Source organism: Cryptomeria japonica, chromosome 5 (assembly GCF_030272615.1).
Source record: "Cryptomeria japonica chromosome 5, Sugi_1.0, whole genome shotgun sequence".
Lineage (NCBI taxonomy): Eukaryota > Viridiplantae > Streptophyta > Pinopsida > Cupressales > Cupressaceae > Cryptomeria > Cryptomeria japonica.
The window spans coordinates 324,691,376-324,701,719 of NC_081409.1; the positions used below are offsets into that span (position 1 = coordinate 324,691,376).

Below are 10,344 nucleotides of genomic sequence, written 5' to 3' on the forward strand. Positions count from 1 at the left end.
GCCTACAAGAAAATAAATATGAGAAAAGATAGGCATATGAAGGTCATCATAGTGTACATAAGAGTGATGAAGGTCACAGTTTGTAAGTATGTCATGTATAGGGAAGTTGAGGGGCATGTGAGTGTATCAAGGGCTTAGTTTGTATGTACTCTACACATTTCGATTCCAAATAGATAAATAAAATTCATTTATCCATTTCTTAAATTTTATCTACCTCCCATTATGTGTGTGTGGGTGTTTGTTTGTGGCTACAAGATTTACATTATTATTATTATGACTCCTAGGCTTGGCATCTACATCACCTCTCAAATATTGTTGTAGATATTTGATGGTGTTGGTATTGACATATTAGTTATGTACACACAATTGTAGTGCATTTCTAAGTATTTAAATAATATAAGAATATCTTCTAATAAAACAACATACATCAAAGTTTTAGGCACTCTTGTATGTACCTACTTCTCTTTCACCCTCATGTATATTACTACAAATTGCTTTTTTTAGTAGTTAACAAGTTAGTGACTTAACAAAACGCTTAGTGGGATATAAGAGCATAACTTAGTAGTCAATACTTCTAACCTCTCATGTCATATAAAAACTATTTCATATACACTCTTGCATTACACTTTGCATTGAAGTGTCTAAATTGTTTTGTTATTCTTCTTTGCCTACCTATCTTCCCTTCGAATATAGTTTTCCCTTGTCATTCATATTTACACTTCCACCATAGCATGTTTAGTTTATATGTGTATCCACTAAGTACCATCTTGGGCACCAAATTAGTGGTGTCAAATATATATCCAATAGATTACCCATCCGTATTACTTGGCCAACCGTCCTAACACAATCATAAAAATTCTTTCACCTTAAGTTGGTATCCTTGGCTCTTAGGTATAGTTTGTCATTATGGAGTTGGAGTTTCATGTTTAAGTCAACACTATCTATGCAACCATTGAATGCAATATTTTATTTGTTCAAACCAACATATAAATGGTTTCTTATAGCCTTATTTTGAGTTGTTTCTCATTGCAAGAAACAATGCCACTGTTTAAAATGTTATGATGATATTGATTTTTGCACCGGGGCTTCATTTTGTGAACCTGAGTTATAGCATGCCCATTCATGGCATACTAAAGAATCCCCCTATTTTCAAAAAATATTGCCCTAAACTCCTTTTTTGTCACCCCCTCCCAATACACAACCCAAATCAAAAGCCCCCTATTTTTACCAAATATTGTATTTTTTCATAGCCAAAATAAAAAAACCCCCCTATTTTCACTGATAGGCAATATATTGCACCCTCATTTTTGGGATATTAAACCCCCCAATATGAATGCACATGATATAATATTGCCTAGCCAGTGAAGCCCCCGTGAATTTTTGGACCATACAAATATCATGGTTTCTAATGTTGTATGATGGTCTATATCAATTCCTAACTACTATTTTGACTCATTCATGATTAACCATTTGAATCCACTAAACTCATGTGCTTTGAGTGCAAAGCATCTCATGAAGATGGATTGAATATTGTAATCCTAGTTAAAAAATAAGGTCAAGACTATTCTTTGTTTGTGAAGGTAAGATGGATTAGATCACAATTGCTATATTGGAGATTGGATAACTACACATATGTGGCCTATGAATGTGTCTGGCCAATTTACTAAGGTTCACATGGTTGTATTATATCTATAGTAGTATACCATACAATTATATTATAGGAAATTTTTTAAGACTTAGGTGATGATGGAAGTTTCATTTAATCTCAAGAGCTACCAAATACATATATTTTATGTTTTTTTTTTAAATTGAGAATTATAATGATCTAGAGTAGTATTACAAGACCTGGACTTACCTCAGAATCGGCAAGCTAATTTTGGACCTAGACTCGGACTCAGCACCCAAACTAGACAAATTGAAAAACCTAAGAAATTCATAGATTTTTAAGGATTTAAAACTTGTTTCATGCATCATTTAATAAATAAATCTTAAATACACAATAATCTAATGAAATAGAAGCTACTTTGAGAACACACACAAGTATACATTGATCACATAAGTAAAAAGACAATTTTTCACTAAAAGAAATAACACATTAGATATATAAATAGTGTCAAATGTCTACAAAAGTCATGAGATATGAAACCCATGGCATCAAAAGCTCCAAACAAATATCAAAATAAAATCTAGAAGTCTATTGCTTAAAGGATCCTATGTAACTTGGCACCACGACCCTCTTATGTGTGCGCCTAAGATAGGTCCTAGATGATGTTGCAACCATGATATATGCATGTGTCTTAAGCTCATGCTCGATGACATCATATTATCATCATCCTCCAATGGGTCTCCTTGTGCTCTAATCTTCTCCTCTACCATGGCTACTACCTCTACCTCTCGATCCACCTAATCAACTCGTGCCAAGTCATCATTACTAAAGTCGAGATCATCAATCTTAGTGATTCACTCTGACTGTAGATCAACCTCCTCTAAATTGATAAGAGACATGTTAGTTCCCAAGATCTGTTTATGATGAAGGTGAAGGTTGTAATGAACATACACAAGATCATTCAACCTTTGCATTGACAACGTTGCACTTTTTGGCGTGTATGTGCTCAAACATACTCCAATTGCGCTCACATCCTGAAGAACTACATGGATAGCTCAATCAACCTATTGGTTTTTCATTAATGGCATACTATTTTTTATCAAAGGGTTGTTTTTCTCTCCTTACGCTTGAAATTAATGAGAATGATTTTTGGAGGTAGAAAACAACAAATATAAAACCTTTACTTTTGACTAAGACCATTTTTTAATTATTTTTTGGTCACTTTTTCTCTTGGTTGAGTGGAAAAGTCTTGGGCTTAAGACTTAGCAAGGCTGTCGAGTCTTGCAAACTCGATAAGTTTGCCAAGAATCTGCTAGCCTCCATCAGAGTCCCAGAGACTCTGCAGAGGTGCCTTGCATCTGGGCTTCGCCAAATAGCAAGTCTTGTAGAGTCTTGTACCACTGATCTAGAGAGTTGTGACAATTTTATTTTCATATTATACATTCTTTAATTATTCTTGAAATATCAAATTGTGTTGCATTAAATACTCAAAAGAGTTACATTAGGGTACCCTTTTCTAACACAAATACACTCATATACATGCCAAAAATAAACATTGAGTAGAACTTTCACATCTGCCATTTGCTTCATGAGAAGGTAAAAAAAAAATTGACCACATAAATAGCCACCAAAATAAGAAAAATTACCAATCATCCAATCTATCTAAAGATATATTAACAAAAGATTTCATATACATTTCAGAAGATTAATGATTGAGTAAGTTTAAGAAAATAAATTCTAGAATGAAACATACCAATAGAACCATGTGATGAGTAAAGAGTAAATCAAGAAAAAAGAGAGGGGAAAAGAGATAAAAAACATTAACATCTGAAACAGCAAATACTAATTATATTAATTTATTTGTTGAAATTCGATGAAATTCGTTGAAATTTGTTTTCATATTTTATCATTTGATATTTTTCAAAAACTGATTGTGTCATCTATGAAATATCCTAGACATTTTTTTAGTACGTGATTCCAATATTGACTTGTTAATTTTCCTCAGGCATTCAACAACAATTTCAACATTGACAAATAACAGTTCAAGAAAGGTCTAGCTATAAACAAATAGATTATATAATTGCAATGCAAAAGAGTACTTCGGGTATCTGGCACAAGTATTTTAAGACATAATTTATGTTTTGGAAGATAAAACAGGAAATCCCATCTAGTGACACTGCAAGCGTAAGTCAGAAACTTCTGCTAGGACAATACAACTGATATTACAGTTCCTTATTGTAATAATCATCTTCCTTTATGCTTATATTACAGCATGTAAGGAAAATGTCAGCTTATCTATAATGGCTAAGAGCTAAAACTATAACATGTGCCTTATAACCTGTGCTCACCAATTCGACCTACACATGACATGAACATTAAATCCATCTTCATTCATATGGAGTGTTAGTGCAGGCTCATATGCAACTTCCTTTCCTTTAACAGCTTCAAATTTGAAGAAACGAAGAAGAACAGTAGCAACAGTCTTCATTTGCATGTATGCAAACTCCTTTCCAAGACAAATTCGAGGGCCGGCCTGTAAGTAAAACAATGCATCTTGTTAACGTCTTTAAGTTTTTACAATTCATGAGATATTATGCTGTTTGTTTTTGGATTTGATTGTGTAAATTTTTTTTTTTTTTTTTGATCGGTAAAGGCAAAGCCATATTTGTATTAATTAGTGTAAATACATATGATTACCACTGAATTTCAAGATATTCAAAAAACCTCTGCTCTTAAAGAGCACAGAGGTCCCTATAAGAGCAGAGGTTTTTTGAATATCTTGAAAATCAATATTTCGAATCACATTCCATAATCCACCATCAAAATATTGAAAAATATATAAAAATAAGAAATAAAATGATCCTTTATCATCCTAATTTTTATATTTAATTTACTTACTTGAAATGCTGTGAATTTGAAAGGTGATTGAGGTTGGTAAACCCCATTCTCAAGCCACCTTTCAGGCCTAAACTCCTTAGCATCAACTCCCCACAGATATTCCATTCTACCCATAGAGTAAGGATTATAGTTCACCAAATCACCTTTCTTCATTCTAAATCCATCTGGAAGGGTATCATCAGAACCAACATGCCTGGAATCCTGCATATCATTTTGTCAATTTTCAATTAGTAAGTAACCATAATCTTCAACCTTTCAATGAGATCAAAATGCAAGAAACAAAATAAACTAAATTTTTTTTCCTCAATTTTCAAAGTAATGCAATTTACAATGCTTTAAAGTGCATACAAGTTACATCAAAACATAGTTTCATGGAGAAATTTTCAATGTATAACATCTCTACAAATACCCCATGAAAAACAAACTAATTTTCACAAATTAAAGATTGCAATCAATATATAATGACATGTATCAAATGACAAATGACCGAATGAAATTGACAGAGATGATAATGGAAAACATTTCCCCAAATCTTCGTGTCTCAGAAACATCCCCGATACAGAGGACACGGTCTTTTTTGGGGGGGGCGGATGATCAAAAGTCCAATATCTGGCTCTTTGCCCAAAGGTGTTGGATACAAATTGAAACAATGAAATATAAAAGATAATAAGCATGGAACAAAAAATATTTCATTTATGTTGCTTCCTGCTTCTTAATCATGTAATTTGGTTTGAAACATAGGAAAAAAACTTACATTTGATTCGAAATATTAAAAAAGATATTCACACAGTCGAATTTAAAAACAATTCATGCTAAAAATAATAAGAAATGTAATTCTCTTACCACTGGAACAGCTGGGTATAAGCGCAATGTTTCTGATAAACATGCATGAAGATAGTGCATCTTATCCAATACCCTGTGTGTTAGACCTTGGGCAAACATGCTAATAGATTCTGCCAGAGACCCAGATTCATTTTCTGTGACCACATCATGAATTTCTTGAAGTAGCTTTTCTTCAACACCTGGGTTCTTGCAGAGCAGATAAAAGAACCAAGAGAGTGTAACTGCAGTTGTGTCTCTACCGGCAATCATGAAATTCAGTATAATATCTCTTAGATACTTGTCAGATAGCTTTTCTGGCTCCTGTTCACTCGATCTAATAAAGCGAGACAGTATATCTGGTTTTTCCTGTAGATAATTTCAATGCCAATGAAGAGAACACAAATACAGTTATCAGTACTGGCAGCAAGTGAAAAGAGCAAAATTTTCATTTATACTGATTTCTCAATCACCAATAGGATTAATGGGAGCATTTCCTTACATTGCCGTTTTGTGCAGAAAGCTCTTGCTTTCTGTTTCGAATGATGTTGTAGATAAAATCATCCACAGTTTTGATGCTCTGCCTCAAGATGGCCTCTGAGCCAATATTGAAATATTTTTTCAATTTCCAGGTAATGTCAAGAAAACGCCATAAAACAATACCATTTGCAGTATCAAAGGCTCTTGCGAAAGCAGCTTCTGGCCCAGTGTTTGAATTTGATAAGCTGTTCATCTCTACTCCAAAACCCACTTTGCAGATTGTATTCATTGTTGATCTTAGGAAGAGATCCTAATTGACAATCATCAGCCACATTTAATGGTTATTATAGGCTGCAAAAATTATATTATTTCAGTCATATTTCCCCTAATTATTTCAGTCATAAGCAAGTCAACTCGCCCAGAGTTAGCTGAACACCTGATTAAGAGTTTAATGGCTAGGAGAGAATTTTTTCTGAAGCGAACAAATTTATAAATGGTAATAATACTTTTACAAATATGTACCAAAGATGAAATTTCATAAGTGAGATTTTTTTTTATTACAAAAAGATTTTAAATCTAGAGAAATTCTCTCCAGGAATGTACTTAGCAATTCCTGCTGAAATTTTTTTGGGATCCCCCCTCAATGGAATCATTACCTCTGTTAACTGATTGAGGGATCTAGCAAATGGGTCACATAGAAGACAATCAAACCAAACTTAATCCAAAGACTTCAAATACTCTTAGTGCTTGTATAGATAGATTAAGCCATTAGGAAAAGGATTGTATAGAAATCGAAATGCATCAGTACCCAAGAAAAAACAAGAGATGATTTTAGTCACATTAGTTCTACTCCCGGAAAAGCATCTGAAGGTATTATTTCTTACCTGCATCTCAACGGTTTGATTTGTTCTACATGCTTCTAATAAAATTGCAGAAAGCTCCACTGCACTTTTTCGAAAAACAACACTACTAAAATCCTTCAAAACTTTGGCGGAGAATTCAAAACTTGCTAATTTTCTCTGTTGCTTCCATTTCTCTCCATCAACAGTGAAAATCCCATCCCCGAGAAGATCTTCCATACAATCATGGGTGATATTTTGCTGCAAATGAAAAATGCAAGAATCAATACAATCCCATAGGCTATTTATGAAAAGGAGTGCTTACTATGTTGAGACCCAGGTTAAAATCTAGCGCACATATTGCCATGCAAAGAGAATATTAACTGAGCATTTTGTACTTGCTAAGATGAGTTCTTGTTACAGTACTACCTTCAAGCTATGTACTTGCTTAGATGAATTATGGTTTGTATATTACTACCAATAATTTATACAATGAATGAATTTCAATGATGTAGACAAGACCATCAGCCTGTCAGAGCATGAAAATGCCACTTCTGAGAGGGGACAAATTCCAAAGAAATGGCACTTCTGAGAGGAGACAAATTCCAATCTAGCAGAAGTGTGGATTACCAAAAACAGAATGTCAACTATGATCTGGTTATTCTGTAATGATACCCATAAGCTGTGTACTGACTAAAATGAACTCTGTTTACTATTTAATCACTATTCCTAATCCATATATAGAAGGGGTATTTCCTATCAGAAGACTCAAATTCAATTCTAGGAAATATGTAGCCTACCAACATAGAATATCAACTCTGAATACTATGCAGTTGCTGAGATAAATTCTGGTGTCATGCAATCACTACTCTTGCAATCTCTAATTTTTATTTCTTTTTTAATCAGAAAAAGGAGAGAAAAGAAAAACAGAATATCACATTATGAAGAAAAAGATAATATCAAGTGAAACAATTTAAGTTCACATGTGATCAAGAGCAAAAACATTATATTAGAGTGGATATAAGATGAAAAGTTAAAGTGCTAATATTCAAGGTAAGAACTAGTTCAGACAATCTCAGATCTAAAATAAGGAGGTGAAAAATACGCAAGAGTAGACTGACAAGGTTTGTCGACTCTGCACTTCAAGATTAGTGGAAACAAAATGACATTATGTTATGGACTGTATGACATACAAGGACATACAAATCAACTATGCTAATACTCTTAAAAGAACCAAAGAAATAGGAGAGAGTTGGTGATTAGTAAGTTGGAACTTTTGTTCTAATTTCAGCTCAGTTGAACTTTTAGATCTCATAGATTGCATGATCGCATAGACATCCTTAGTAACTCCCATTTCATTTCATTTCTAAGTTTTAAATTTACTACTATAAATCAGAAAAAACTCATTCCAATTTAAGATTTATGTTTATTTCCATTTGTCCTCTTCCAATACCTAGAAATTTTCAAATAATTATCCACTATTAAGAGTTCCTCAAACATTCTCTGCAAATGTTTGGTAAAACCAACGTCAGGACAGTAAGTCTTAGGAAACATACCTAACCAATATTTACTTTATTTCTTCAATACAATCGAAGAGCTTTTTCAATTTCAAAGAGCAATAAAACACCTGTAACATATGCACTCTGCACTCTGGAGCAGAAAAACATACCTTGCCATAATTTGTGAAATTGGTTTTGAGGATGTACTCCACATTTGCAGGATCAGTAGTAAAAACATAGCTGTGATTAGGATAAGCTATTCTGAATGTTCTATAGCGGTAGTGAAAATCAGTAAGGTAATCATATTGCTTCTTAAAGTTGATAATATGACCAACTATTGTAGCAGCCACAGGTGGGTATGGAACAATACTCCATTTACTTTTGAAAATATTCAACAGAAAAAGTAGAAAAAGCAGAGAGGTGAATGCAAGGGGCAGGAATACAATTGCTGCTGCAAATATATCTAAAACCATTGTTACTGTTAACACAACAGATAGAAATTCTAAATATAAATAGAATACGGTTTAAAGAGCTGACATACTGTACTCAGTGTAACAGCACACTATCACAATGTAGATAAAAATGCATCATGAACCTATTTATAATCAATGGGATGATCGCCGGGAATTTGTCCGACGAGCCAAAAAAATAATTTCCAGTTTCGAAAACAACATTCCAACTGCCTTGAAGATTGAATCTGTACCATATACACCGGGAACTTTGATATCCATAGGATGTCCTTTCCCTGAACTTTGCAATCAGATTCGATGGGTACCTACTCGCCATTACTCCTGCAACGGCCAACTGCATTGCAATGACTGCCTCTCAATCAAATTATGTTTTGATTAGAATTTTTGTTGTTCAATTAATTAATTGTGCAGAATCAGTGGGTGATAGTATGTTCATTGATTGTACTATTTACTTTGATCAAATTCTTGGAAGTATGATATAAGGGATGCCGAGTTAGATTGTGTCTTAGTTCTAAACTAAGTTGACATAATAGATAAATCTCAATGGGTTGATAGTATGTTCATTGATTGCACTATTTACTTTAGATCAAATTCTTGGAAGTATGATATAAGGGATGAGAGTGAGATTGTGCCCTAGCTCTAAACTAATTTGACATAATAGATTCTTCTCAATGGAGATTGTGCCCTAAAGGACTTTGACAGAGTGGATACTCCTCAATAGAGATTGTGCCCTAGAAGACTTTGGCAAAATAGATACCCCTCAATGATACTTCTCAATGGAGATTGTGCTCTAAAGGACTTTGACATAGCGGAAGAGCACCAGTAGTCGTCATAGCTAACTTCGCACACCCACAAATCCTAAACGGTACATCGGATTTTGATTTTTTTTTTAAGTTGTCTTCGTATGCGACTTAACTGCTTATAGCTATTGATCTGACTTCTAGGTAGTAACGATGCACGTTGTGGAATCAGTTATGTGCACAAAGGTCAAAAAGTACACATTTCAAAGTGTCGCTTGATACCTAACTAAAGATGTTCTAGTAACCGTCAACTCAAAATCGCTAGTACTTGTTGACAAATGTCCCAATAGTGGTTCACAAATGTTCTAATAGTGGTGCACAAATGGGCCAATTATGAACAAAAAATTACAAAAAATGATCGGCTATTGGTACAAAACAAAATTATTAATGGTGTTTTCACTATGACAGCTATTGGGGGGTCAACATGACAATAAAGTGACGGCTATTGGAACTATGTTATCAATTGGTGCTCTTCCCCTAGTGGATACTCCTCAATCGAGATTGTGCCCTAAAAGACTTTGGCAAAATAGATACTTCTCAATCTTTGGCATAGATTTATTGCAGAAGTATCATCTAAATTGGGGTTCTAGGTTCCTGTAAAAGATTCATAAGTGTTATAAAGTTCATAATCACATTGTGCTACAGAGTTATTTATCTATGTATATCTCGTAAGTTTTTGTTATTTAAAGATCAAAAGCTTCTCTGCTCTTAATATAAAATATGCATAGATTCATATTCTATATTATATAATGAACTTATGAATGATATAAAATTTTCTAAAAATAAAGAAAAAAATAAAATTAATTGATAAATTAAATTTTAAAAAAAAATATTGATATTTTTTTTATTGTTAAAACTGATGAAACAAGTTTAAAAAAAAAATATTACCATTATTTTTTATTATTAAATAATTGTAGGTTATTAATTTTTTAT

At 33.2% G+C, this 10,344-nt stretch overlaps 1 protein-coding gene across 1 annotated transcript; it reads right to left on the reverse strand.

Moving 5' to 3' along the window:
• Positions 1–3,647: 3,647 nt before the first annotated feature.
• On the reverse strand, positions 3,648–8,720 carry LOC131062410 (cytochrome P450 704C1). Its single transcript, XM_057996061.2, has 6 exons — positions 8,312–8,720; positions 6,688–6,903; positions 5,826–6,113; positions 5,348–5,692; positions 4,505–4,705; positions 3,648–4,139 (listed from the first exon to the last, which is right to left on the reverse strand). The coding sequence occupies exons 1-6, from the start codon at positions 8,612–8,614 to the stop codon at positions 3,951–3,953; spliced, it is 1,542 nt and encodes a 513-aa protein (XP_057852044.2). The 5' UTR covers positions 8,615–8,720; the 3' UTR covers positions 3,648–3,950.
• Between the last annotated feature and the right edge of the window lie 1,624 nt (positions 8,721–10,344).